Consider the following 13,775-nt stretch of genomic DNA (forward strand, 5'->3'; position numbering starts at 1 on the left):
ATCGCATACACACGTATAGTCATTTGGGTACTTTCTGGAGATCACAGCTCAACTCTACAACTTTTTGATTAATCAGTAACTGAGATACACATCTTACATAATTTTTCTTGGTCGACAAACATCTCACAAATCATATCTTAGGTTTTATTCAATGTTTTTGGGCTTAGACTATTTATTGAAAATAACCATGTTTCAATATATTTTACATGTCAATTCTGAAAGTTGACATCTTGAAACTATAAGGTTTTTTTAAAAAAGTAATTTATAGTGAACAAGTAAAATTTCTCATTGTACCAAATTTATCAATATGTTCACATTAAAAAAAGCTTCAGTGTTTCAGTAAAACACTGCAATGAATCCAATATAAAAGGAACTTGAATACATATTTTTTCTGCATACATAAACATCTGCTCTCTCTAAGTTTTGCCTCTCAAAATTGTTTATTTTTCCTCAGCCTTAACCCTTAAAAATAGCAAAAGAATTGCCTGTCTTGAAATGTTTATTAATGTTTATTAATTTAACAGCAGGGTCAAGTTAGGCTCCTTCACACCCAAGTTAAACTTGCTTTTACGCAGTGTTTAAAGTATTTTAAAAGGTCTCTTGGAGGGAGAAATGTTGATCTAGAACTTGGGATCCCTGGGGGAATAAAATACAGGGTTGTGATTTCGAGCTCAGGCTAAGAATGAGGTTGCGCATTTTTCTGAATCAAAAGACAGGTCTATTCTAGAGAGTGACCTTGGGGAAGTCCAGGGTTTCTTTCCCCCATCCTGGGATGCAGATATACTTCATAAAGGCCAGCTGCACTCGTTATAAATATCTTGTGAGATAGGCAAAGTGCTGCACTGTAACTCCTTTAGCCAGAAAGCCAGGAAAGAGAGAGCTTATGTGACCTTTTGAGAATCAGTTGTTCACTCCAAGAAGCCCGGAGTAATTAAAACAGAGAGTTAGCACTTCTTTTGGGGGGATCAATTTACTGTGAATAGCCCAAAGCTTTTTTTCACTTGTGATGGTACTCTTGCTCTGGACAAGGGAGGAGGCAGGAGAGCCAGTGAAGGGAGGTTGAACAAGGAGCAGTAATCTAAGAAGAGAAAACAAAAATAGAGTGGGAAATAAAGGGAGGAGTGAAAGAAGGGCAGGCTTTGGGAGGCCCTGTGGCACTTGTGGGCAATGCCTGTGCTCAAAGTCCTCTTAGGGAGCAGGTGGCTATTTCAGCGTGTTCCCATTATAGAAATGGATCCTAGTGTTGCCCTGAGGAAGGGCACGGAAGCTGGAACTGACACACCACTCCTTAGGTCATTTTTTCCTCATGAATCTACGGTGACTCCCACCCTTGATTTTTCTGTTTAGGACCCTCTGAGGTCTAGCTCTGCCTTTGTCCTTCCCGTAGGAGCTCCAGCTACCTCTCCAACTCTCTACTCCAGCCAGGCTGCACTCCTGCCTTGAGCCCCACACCCATACCTCTGTTTCCTTATTCTATGGTTTTCCCTCTTCCTTTCCTTTGCACATGTCTAAACTACCTCCATCAACTACCTCCATCATAGGTCAAGATTTATTTTATTTCATAATAATAACTTACATTGCATTAAACTTTATGCCAAGCACTTAAACATGCACAATTATACCTGATCCATGGTCTCCTGGACATTTCTTTAATTATTTTGGCTACATTCATATTTCCTCATGTTTTATCTCTTAGAGCATTTGTTCACTAACCCAACTCTACAGAATCAACCCCTAGGGATGAAATGCTGTAATAATGTCCACTGTCAATAAACTCCCCAGGAAAAATTGGAGTTAGGAGTTAGGGTGACCCAAGCTGGTAGAATTTTGACTAGTGCTGTTTATATTTTTCCATATTGTATAATAAATTTTTTGCCATGATGATGTACAACTTTTATAATGAAAATTAGCTATTGTGCCACTGCACTCCAGTGGGCGAAAGAGCAAGATCCCATCTCTTAAAAAAATAAAAATAAAAATAGAATGTAAAAAAAAATACATCTCTTAAAAAAATAAAAATAAAAATAGAATGTAAAAAAATAATACAAATTAGCACACATATTAAGCTCCCCAGTTGATTCTGATGATTTGGGAACCATCAAGTCCATGTTAGTCATTTGAACAATGATTCAGTCATATGCCTTTTTAAATGTATTCTCCATCCGACAAGGTAGAAAAGTATTCAACATTAAGAACTGGCCCTTTCTGTTTTCTCTCTCTCTGGTGCTAGCAATTCCAGGCTCAAAGCAGGAGCTCCATAAATACATGAGTGGGTTTGAACAGACTCTAACAAAAATATGAAAAAAATTAATGAGGACATACACGACACAGTACCTTTGAAAAAAAAAGAAAATCTTACAATTAATAGGTTAAAGAAGTGTGCTTTTTTTAATTAAAAAAGGTAATGACTAGCTGAGGAGAAAATTAGAAGACAGAGATTATAAATACAGCCTAACAGGGTTGGTTTAGGCTGAGTTATCTGCAGAGTTGGTTTAGATACAAGCTTTTCCTTCCAATAAAAGTCGAAATAAGAGGTATTCACATCTCCCTTTTTGGTGGTCTTAAAAACTATCAGTTTTATCTGTGCAGGACAATTTATAGGCGCTCTTCTTGAAATGGGAGAGGGATGAATTAGATGACCTTTCATGCTGTTAGCGCTTTTCTCCTCTCTTGGAAAAATGTTAAGCCTCGGCACTCAGTACCAGGTAGCACCCTCAGTGCATTAGTTCTGGTGAAATAAGAGAGGAAGCATTTCTGTTTCTTGAAAAGTTTTATTTGGTGACTATATACAATCATAAATACACATTCCTCTGAAGACTATAAAAGTCTTCTCCTCTAAACAATTAACTTTTCATTAAAAAAAAAAAACTTGAAGCTGCACTTGCAGCCTATTATTTAAATCATTTGTGTAAAGAGTAAATTCAAGTAATGTATAGCTACCTCTACACATGTTATTAATATGAATACATATAATGTAGTTGGCTTGGTAAATAGTTTTTAAAACTCTGTAGCCTTTGAATTAAATTTTACTTGAAAAACAAAACACAATTCTCACTCACTCACATTTACCAAGGACAGAACCATCTCTTAAGCTTTGCCATTGCTTCCCAATGCTCCCTGCTTTAGGAGAAAACAAGGAACTACTTTGGGTCCATTCAGCGCAATCTTCCTCATTCTGCTCAGGACCCAGATAGATGCTCATGAAATAAAAGAAATATAGACATAATTAGAGCTAGGAAATCTCTTCCTGATCTTGTCACCAGATTCATATGAGATCCTTTCTAGTCTTTTATACGTTAGTCAGATCAGGTGGTGTTTGTTTGATGGCAAATCTATGTCAGTATTGATGCTCTTGGTTTCACAATCACACAAGTTTAAGAGTATTCATTCATTGAGCAAACATAAAAATTTAAACCTTCTTATGTTGGGTTAGTTATATAAATGTCCATTTCCAACATCCTCAAATGCCTTTAATCCAACTGCATATTTATAGAATAATGGATTATGGTCCTGGGACCAAATATTGTTTAAATTTGATGTGTTGAGAACACTACATAAAGGGAATCCTCGCCAAGACACCAAGCACTTCATCTCCTCAGAAGGAGATCCCGCGCCATCCCTTCTAAGCAAGGGCATGATCGAACTGCCCTTTCTCCAGGCCTTCAAGTCCATCAGCCCAGGTAGAGGTTGGCATGCTTCGATATGGATCCAAAAGAATCCGGAAGCACCGGACAATGAGAATGCCCAAAAAGATAAACAACAAAATCACAAAAACAAATGTCGTTTTCTGCTCCAGGGACATGCTAGAATCTGCTGATATGTTCCCAAGGGGCACTAGGGATGAAGGGATGGGCTGTCCTCCATCCATGGTCCAGGGAAGCCAGAGCACAGGATGTCCTGGTTTCCTTTTTTTCCATCATCAATCTGCAGAGGTCATGGTGGCTGCACTCTGGAGAGGCTGAGTTATCTGCAGGGAAAAAGGAAGGGAAGGGAATACCTATAAAATAGCCTTATTTTTTAGGTTCACAGTCCTATTTTTTAGAGAGAAAAAGAAATCTGTAAACCAGCTTTCTTTTTCACGAGAGATACTCAATTCTGGGGAGAGATATTTTACTCTTGCATGAAATTACCAGATTGTTCTCAGAAGAGCCACCTGGGGCCAGGAGGGATGGGCAGGGAATACAACTATAATATAGAAGATAAGAAATGTGCACAGTAATATTGACCTCAGGGTGTGCTGTCGACTTGACATCCGAACCCAGCCTCCCCTGCCAAGTCTCCTTCAGCTCCGCTCCACTAATATTACTCTCACGTTGTTTTTTTTTTTTTTTTTTTTTTTTTTTGTTGTTGTTGTTGTTGTTGTTGAGACAGAGTCTCGCTTTGTCACCCAGGCTGGAGTGCAGTGGCCGGATCTCAGCTCACTGCAAGCTCCGCCTCCCGGGTTTGCGCCATTCTCCTGCCTCAGCCTCCCGAGTAGCTGGGACTACAGGCGCCCGCCACCTCGCCCGGCTAGTTTTTTGTATTTTTTTTTTTTAGTAGAGACGGGGTTTCACTGTTAGCCAGGATGGTCTCGATCTCCTAACCTCGTGATCCGCCCGTCTCGGCCTCCCAAAGTGCTGGGTCTCACGTTGTTCTTATGATAGCACTATTGAGCGAGCCTCAGCCAGCACCGTGGCTAAACTGACACACGTTAGCCACTTTACTGCGAGCTTCATGAAAGCAGGGATCTCTGTAGCCCCAGTGCAAGGAAACTGAGGCTAGAAAAGGTGGCTAAAATAGAAACCTTCTCCAGGAGCGTCAGGTTCTGGGCTCCGGCCTCCAATCTACTGCAAAATAAGTGTGGGACCTTGGAGAGGTCACTAAGCTGTAAAAATGCAAGTAGAAATGCCTGCATCTTTCATGGTGCTGTAATCAGGATGAAGAGCTGTGACAACCCTTTGAAAAGTATACAAAAAAAAGAAAAACAAACAAAGCCAAGTGTTGCTTCGTCTAAGATACAACTAAGGGAGCTATGCTGCTTCTCCTTTCCTTTCTACTGCCTGAGCCAAGGGAGAACGGAGGTATCTCAGACTCCCAAACCATCAAGTTACTGTTGCTTTTTCTTTTTGCCTCAGAAAACAAAGACCAGGTTCAATACTTGACCCTTGGAAGCACCTAGAGAATTAAGCCAAGAGAAAGGAATTGATCGACTCATATTTTCAAAAGGATAGTTTTCCTTACAGTGGTTTCCTACCATTTAAGACTATTTGGTACAGAGGAAAAGAAGGAAAAGGACAAGCTAACACTATTTTAATTTTACTGGTGGAAAAACTTAGATATATAGATATTACTCTATAAATATACAAGTATATATTACCATAGAAATATACAAGTATATACATGACAAGTATACACAGAGGTCATTAAAAGCTTCAGATACTGAAGTAAATCTACTTAAATCACACTGTAAACAAAAGTATATACATTAGACACTACTGTATAGAAAATTAAATAACATTTATTATGAATTTGTTTATAATAAAAATTACACAGCACAGTAACTAACTATGGAAATTAACAAGGACACAAAATAAATTTTGTTCAATGAAAATAAACAACCAAATAAAAATAGAATATGTGACCTAAAGTATCAATACAATGTTTCTTCAGTTAACTTATAATCATTGCCTTCAAGTACAGCATTAGTAATCATAGTATAACAGTCTGCATTATATTGACACTTCAAAGTCTATAAAATCACAGTTTAAAAAACAGTTTATAAGGGGGATCTCAGCCAGGATCTGGGAGGAAGGAGTTACCAGTTGGGTAATGCATCATTTTTGCAGCTCTATCAGTTTGAATTTTTTTAAAGGCTAGAACAGTTGCAAAACTTATTTATAATTCATGTTTGTTTTGAAGTAAGATTGGGATAAAAATTTGACTGCATTTTAAATAAATAAGCTCTTTAGGAATTTAGAGGATGTTAATGCACTGGCTTTTGTTTTGGTTTGCTTGTTTCTAAGCACCCTCCCAGCCTTGGGTATTAATTCCTTGTGGGCCAGGAAAGGAGTGGTAGAAAGGGAGGCCAGAGCCTCCAATGCAGGTCTCCTCAGCATATCAGACAGGGCCTCCTGTGTCCACCAAAAAGATTCAAACTATACTTAATCGTATGAAACATAAAATTCTCCAAGGACTGGGCCAAAGAAAAGCCCACTGATGACAGAGGAGCAGATGCTGAGGCCATCCCTGACCTGCTCCTTCTGCTTTTTCATATCCTACTGAGGATCCTCTCACTGTGATCCCTGCTCTCTTTGCTGGATTATCAGAATCTCATTCCATGTCCTTTTCCCTCCAACCCAAATGAGGCCAGAGTCCTGTTCTTTGCCCATTCTCAACAGAGCTGAGACAGGAAGTTCTTTTTTTTTTTTTTTTTTTTTTTTTTGAGATGGAGTTTTGCTCTTGTTGCCCAAGCTGGAGTGCAATGGTGCGATCTCGGCTCACCGCAACCTCCGCCTCCCAGGTTCAAATGATTCTCCTGCCTCAGCCTCCTGAGTAGCTGGGATTACAGGCATGTGCCGCCATGCCCGGCTAATTTTGTATTTTTAGTAGGCCGGGATTTTTCCATGCTGGTCAGGCTGGTCTTGAACTCCCAACCTCAGGTGATCTGCCCGCCTCAGCCTCCCAAAGTGCTGGGATTACAGGCATGAGCCACTACGCCCAGCCATTTTCAGAAAGTTCTTTAGGAAAACACCACATAACCCAAGAAGGAAATATAAGAAAAAAAAGACCATTAATGGTATAAATTGACATAAGGATTTCTGGATCTGTGAAATCCAAAAAATCAGGCAAGAACTAGATAGAGAACCTTTGGAGTCCTTGAGAATGACCTCCTTTGCACAAGCAGGCTGACTAGTACCACGATACTTTGCTCAGTCCCTCCCTTCCTACCGGGGGTCTCCGCTTGATGAGCAACATTGTGAGCCCAGGAGCAGTCTTCCCCAGCCTTCTCTTCCATACAGGGCAAATGCCAGATCCTTCTCTCCTGGATCAACTGTCATACTTTCTAGGCTTCACCCACAACTCAGGATTTAGAGAGAGCAAACCATTCATTTGGGGGCTGCAGTGACAGGCAACCATTCCAGAAATTCCAGCAAATAACTTATTCATCCTGATTCAGATTATCTGCCAGATCTGCCTCTTCAACCACCCTGGGAATGACTCTGGGACTCAGATTCTGCATGAGGATGCCAAGTATTAGAATGATTTTTAAAATCAGTTTTGTTTTGAAGTTTTACCATCCTCTACTGATTAAAAGGCAAGGTACAAAGGAAGGGTTAGCCCTCTTTGCATTGAGAAGCCTCCTAAAATATAACTATGTGTATTCTCCAACGTCTTCATCACCAAACCCTTCCTAATATACCAAATTATGAGCAAATAGAGGTCAAAGAATTTTTTAAACTCTGTAGCACATTTAGAGTTGTAAACCTCTCATCCCCCAGCACACTGTGGTGCCTAAGTTCCTATAAAAATAACTGCTTTTAGTCAAAGTGTCAACGTCTCCTATTAAATTGCAATATTTTACCTAGGAAAGTGGCACATTAATGTGCTAGCAGGAATTTGTGAGGACTGTTCCCGCCTGAAGGAGGGGGAAATGTGGTAAGTAGAAAGGCGATTGAAGGAAGACCTTGTTGGGAATGAGGGACTCCTGGACAGGACAGGAAGACAGGCATGGTGGTGTGAGCAGGGGGCCCACTGGAGAGCCTTGGGGGAGGGATGAGGGATGGTGGGTAGAGACAATCAGGAGATGGTTGCTAAAGGGATAAAGAGATCCAGAAACCAGTGCTGACTATTTCACAATTTTTCCCAGGACTGATTGAAACCCCCGGAAGAGTCTGCTTGATTTTAAACCTGCAATCAGCTAATCAATAATTTACCAATATAGAAAGCTCCAACAGCATGTATAAGTTGAAGGACGCATCAGCTATTATAAGGTGGAGAAAAAGAAATAAATGTAGTCATTTTGCTACCACAATACAAAAATATCTCAGGACATGTAAATTTTTTAAATGACTGTCTTGCAGTAAAATGTCCCTTTTTGGTAAAAATGATTCTTAGAAAATGTGCAAGGTTGCTTTTCACTGAATAATGACATCTGTCTTTTAGATGACCAGGGAAATCTGTGTAAGTCTATTATTTCAAAGGATTTTGACACTACCATCAGAAATCTTCATAATAACACATGGCAGCTATTTTAAGTATAAAGAAGGACCACAGTTACTCACGGCCGTTTTTTAATCCTGACAGACGTTCCCCATCACACAGTACATCTGTGTCTTCCCTTTGTCAGGTCCATTTGTGGGTGCTCAGGAAATAAAGCCTAATTTTAATACTGAAAAATTAAAGAAAACCTTAATTAAAAGATACCCTTTTCAAAAGTCATATAATACATTCCTTTGCTCGAGTCAAGCTCCCTTGTGATATTGACAAAAACAGAAGACAACCGTAATGACTTATGAAGTCCAGTGAGCACAGTCGTTACAGCCACGGTCATTCGCACTCTCAGCCGCTCGCTTTAGTTTGAGTAATTTTCAAAGTGGCTTTCCTCTTCCCTTGCCCATACTTCCTACACACTGCATCTTGATTCATCTTTCTAAGCCCAGACCTCACCACTTCTTCCCTCAGAAAACCTTTGCACCCCAGTGTCCACGGCCCATTAACCCCCTTGTGGGCCTGATGCCCAGATGTTTTCTGGACCACAAATTAGGACCTACGCTGACAATGGAATTTTTAAGATCGGAGTTTTATTTTTATAAGTTTAGGAAGGAGCCAACACCAAATCACATTTAGTTCTCAGTAAAATGGCCGATGTGTTGATCGGAATAAACCTCCATGTAACTGAGTGTTGGACACCTGTGGAGAATGTCCTCACTTTGTCTATTTTTCAGCTTGATCCAATACCTGCTGTGCCCTGAATGCCTCCAGGTTTCCTACCTCGTAATACTTGCCTCCTCTCCTTCTTTCCGTCTGTGGAGAGAAAGAGAGGAGGCAAGCATAATGAGGCAAGCATCTTTCCTCTCCTTCTTTCCATCTCTCCCTCCCTTAGGGTTCACACCAAATACCCCCTTCTCAGTGGGGCCTTCTTTGTCTGCCTTCACTAAGGATGGGGTGTTTTCCACTCCATCTCCAGAGACATCACCAGTACTCTGCGGCAGCACTGATTACAGTGCAAGTCTTGACGGTGTTTATCTCCACCTTATTATACAATAAGCTCCTTGAGGAATTATTTGCTGTTCTGGGATCACTGCCTTTTTAAATATAGGTTAAATCAAATCTTCAACCCCTTATAGTCCAGGGAACTGAATTCAAAATCCAAGGCGCCAACTAACTGATGCAGAGAGGAAAAACAAAAGCACAAGTCATCCAGCCAGACTGAGGTGCTAGACCAACACATTTGAAGTAAGTCTTGTTTGAAAGAATCACAGTGGCCGGGCGCGGTGGCTCAAGCCTGTAATCCCAGCACTTTGGGAGGCCGAGGCGGGTGGATCACGAGGTCAGGAGATCGAGACCATCCTGGCTAACATGGTGAAACCCCGTCTCTACTAAAAATACAAAAAACTAGCCGGGCGTGGTGGCGGGCGCCTGTAGTCCCAGCTACTCGGAGGCTGAGGCAGGAGAATGGCGTAAACCCGGGAGGTGGAGCTTGCAGTGAGCCGAGATCGCGCCACTGCACTCCAGCCTGGGTGACACAGCGAGACTCTGTCTCAAAAAAAAAAAAAAAAAAAAAGAATCACAGCTAGTTCAAGTCACAATGACACGTTAAAACCACAGATCTTGTAATTTGAAGAGCCATAGTTATTTGGCTCTTTAAATTTTCCTTGGCCTCCGTGTTGATGGGTGGATCTGAAATATAAAAATCAGCCAGAGATAGACAGTTACCCTTTTATTTAAGAAGTCAATTTTTTCTTACCTAATCTACTTTTTGGTGGGGAAGGGCAGCCATTTAAAATATCCTGAATCCAAATGTCTTACACGAAAACTATTAATGTCAACATGTACCCTTCTCAGACTTGGATCCCTTGGACATTTTATTTCATTCGCATCTCATTATACAATTTCACAGTAAGGAAAAAATACTTTCTCTTAAGAAAATTATCTTAAAGCAATGACATGTTTCTTTTCTTTCTTTCTTTCTTTTTTTAGTGACAGAAACAGAATTACTTAAGTGCATTGGACACCTTGTTCTGTGGAGCCACACACAAGGACTTGATTCTACATGTCATCAACTCAAGAGCCCACCCTTTTGCAGTAGGGTGCAATGATCATATTAATAGTTACAGTACCTGTGTAGTCCTGCCAGGCACATAGTGGGGGTTTGATAAATAGGTGGGGATGAATGAGTGTTTTCTCTTTACACCATTTTTGTGCAAAATGATAAATATTTTTCATTTCTATTATGTGATCAAGCACACTAAGGTATGAAAATTATAAATAAACTGCTAAGAATTATAAAAATCAGTTACCAAACAGGTAGCGCCCCCCACACCCACAATCCCACCGCCAAAGGATGTTAGATCCCAAGTTTTTCACTGGCATGTTGGAATGAACTGAAGGTGTTGTCCCTCAGGTGTTAATGGCCTGTAGGGCACAGTGAAGCAATGCTGTCTGTATTTTAAGTACTCCTAAACCACGTAATTGAGGTACCTAATTTTTAAAACTTCTGGGTCAGAAACCTAGTTATGTGACTTGACATGGTTTCAAAAGTAGGTGTCAAAACAGCCCATCCATTGAGCAAGGACACCCATGGGCTTGTCCAGTTTCCATTCACATGTGATGGACAGGACACTTTATCCTACAAAGATATACTATGAACCTTATTTATATTTATCTGGACTATTTATATTTATCTGGACTAGCGAGACCAATCTGTAGACTTTAACAGGAATGGAATTGCCTAGCTAGGCAGGACTGAATTTGCAGTGACTGGCAGAGACAAACTTACTCAAAATGCTGCATTATTCTGCAACAGTTCTGAAGTTAACTGTGGAAATGTTAACATGGCTTTGAATGATTCAAGTAATACACATCCTGATACTGAGCCTAAATAGAATCCCTCTCTACTTTTAGCACTAAAGGAAGCCTGGGCTGCATTCCTGTTTGTATAACTGTAGTCTCTCAAAGTACATTTCATTCTCCAACCCACTCACCCACCCTAGATGTGTAAATCTCCCAAATGATCCTGTTATCCATCTCCACCACAATTGTGAGCCATCTGCATAAGCCACCTCATTATCTAAGCAACGGAATCACCACATAAGCAAATATTATTCCCCTACAAATCTTTTAGAAATTCTGTGTGTTATTCTAGTGAACAGTAAATACAGGATATACACACAAAGATATAAAATATTTCATATACATTCAAATAATTCATGGCCCTCTTGTTTACCAGCAAAGAACTTCAGGTAAAGATTTCCTGGCTCTTTCTAGGTGTTTCATAGATTTTAAATCCTCCCACTCCCCTTGTTTTTGGCTCATATAAACACACGACAATGTCTATACGGTTTTTTTTTTTTTTCCAAGAACAGTCCTCCTGTTCCAATTCAATAGCCCTGATGCTTGAAAATTCACAGGACAACTAAGGGTAAATATTATTTTATACTCTCAAAACATAGACTCAAGTCTACTAGGGGAAAGCCTACGAACAATGATTTTATAAACATGAGTATGTCTTCAGCTACAAATGTCAACAGGCAGTTTCAGAACTGTTGCCAGCCCCCACTGCTGCACTGGAAGTCTGTTCTCTGCTTGTTCCTGCAAAGTCAGCCTGCAGACACGTCTGCTTGGGCTGGGAGTGGACCCTGTTATTCTCAACTCGCTGCTGCTTGTAAGCTCTGGGTCAACAGGAGACCTTTCTCTTCAGCCTCAGCCCCAATCTCAGCTTTACTTCTTCTCCATCTTCATCTTCCTCCTAATATCTGCTTGAGGAATTTTTAAGAGACTGCAGGGCAAGGCTGCTGCCTAGCTGAGAACATCAGAAAATACCATGAGGGTGCTCAGTCAGGAACCAGTGGTGTCAGAAGGCACCCTTAGCAAACTGGAACTTTTAACTTCAAATCATAAGCCCTACTGTTTCACTTGGCTTTCTTTGTCTTTCTTTGTGTGTTTCATAGTGAAAACAGCTACTTGCTGATACCTCAAAAGGCTAGTGCTGCACACAGCTTATCAGCCAAGGACAGTCAATGCTATCAATAAGAGTGGTTGAGTTGTGATCCTTTGTAAACAAATCAGAACATCCTCGTTACATTTTGGAAGGCTGGACGTTTTAGGTGACTGAAAAAAAAATATGATAATGGGCAAACAGCTTTCAGAAATAAATTACTGCAGCTTAGGAAAGAAAAAAAAGCCTGTTTTACTACTTCTTCATCCAGTATCAATAACATTATAAACTTAACCATGCTTTAAAAATAAAGGCATCATTACATTTTACCCCCTCTCTTCTCAACTTTATCTGGCAACTGTTTAATTAGACTTATCTAAATTCAGAACTATGATCCGAAAGGCATGTATGCGATGATTGCTCATGCATCAATTGTAAAGTTAGAGAAAAGCATTTAATTAGCCCGTCAAAGATACAGGTTGGGTCAAGTACCTGGCTCTGGCTGAACAAACACTTGATCCATGTCCTGGTGGAACAGTTACAGGTAGTTACGAGCCTCTTTAGTTTCCATTCTTCCCGACCACGCTGTGTGAAAGCAGTAGACAGTGGTAGCTGCAAGGCAGTTGATGGCACACCCCAGGTCTAAAGCTGTTGTTTCAGGCTTAGAAACTTCCCATTAAAACCCCGAGTTAAAGGAGCACCGTCTTTCTGTATGAGGCATCGTTAACGGCCAATACTGCTGCTTCTTTGAGGTGAGCCATGATTTCAGTTCTGCCTCAGCAACTCTTCAGAGGATTCTGCTTCAGTGAGTAGAGGCAGTATCCTAGCAGTGTGTCTGAAATCATCTTCAAGAAAGCATTAACATTCAAAAGGAGTACCGGGGGGGAGGAAAACATCACTGGGCATTCCCATACCTTTTCAAAATCAAAGCCATAAATCTACCAGTGCTCTGTCCTCTTTATTGATTGTTGACACTATTCCTCTTTGGGAGTGTCAATTAGCACCTCGCAGCAACCCTTCATATTGATTATAGTTGATGACCTTCAGGCCAACTCAATTAATAGGAAGACTTCTGGAGAAGGGCATCAAATTAGCATTTGGGAGAGAAAGAAAAAGCTCATTTTCCTAAAGAAAACGAAAGTGACCTTTCCAAAAAGCAGCACTTATGGGAAAGAAAGAACCATTTAAAAAGAACAAAATCATGGTTTCACCACCTGTCACCTGGTTGTAAATTAGCTGGGCAGTAGGTTGCCAGGTCCAGTGTCTCTCTGAGCAGCCTGCGTAACTGTGGCATTAGCAAAGCCCCCACCCCACACAGGGCACCTGAGACCACTTGATGAATAAAGAAGATTGATTTTTGTTAGAGAAAGTTGTTCTCATTCTACAGATTCTAGTTACCTGCTACAATGCTTAAATTACTTTCCTTGGATAAATAAATTTTCTAAATAAATTTGGAAAATATTTTTGGCTAAAATTCTTCATTAAAAACCCACTTCTCTAAAAAGAATTCAGCATAATGCTTAAGACGGAGCAACCTTGTTTTCTAGCAACCCACCACTTTCTTTGTTGAAGTGGAAGCACAGTGAGCGACAACACTCCCACCCATCAAATGATAGGGTGCGTGATATTTAAAGCTGCC

At 40.4% G+C, this 13,775-nt stretch overlaps 1 protein-coding gene across 1 annotated transcript; it reads right to left on the bottom strand.

The window, feature by feature from the left end:
* Positions 1–2,751: 2,751 nt before the first annotated feature.
* On the bottom strand, positions 2,752–13,496 carry LOC105467221 (cortexin 3). Its single transcript, XM_011716706.3, has 3 exons — positions 12,629–13,496; positions 8,262–8,368; positions 2,752–3,967 (listed from the first exon to the last, which is right to left on the bottom strand). The coding sequence occupies exon 3, from the start codon at positions 3,866–3,868 to the stop codon at positions 3,623–3,625; it is 246 nt and encodes an 81-aa protein (XP_011715008.1). The 5' UTR covers positions 3,869–3,967; positions 8,262–8,368; positions 12,629–13,496; the 3' UTR covers positions 2,752–3,622.
* Positions 13,497–13,775: the final 279 nt, after the last annotated feature.

This window comes from Macaca nemestrina, chromosome 6 (genome assembly GCF_043159975.1).
Source record: "Macaca nemestrina isolate mMacNem1 chromosome 6, mMacNem.hap1, whole genome shotgun sequence".
Lineage (NCBI taxonomy): Eukaryota > Metazoa > Chordata > Mammalia > Primates > Cercopithecidae > Macaca > Macaca nemestrina.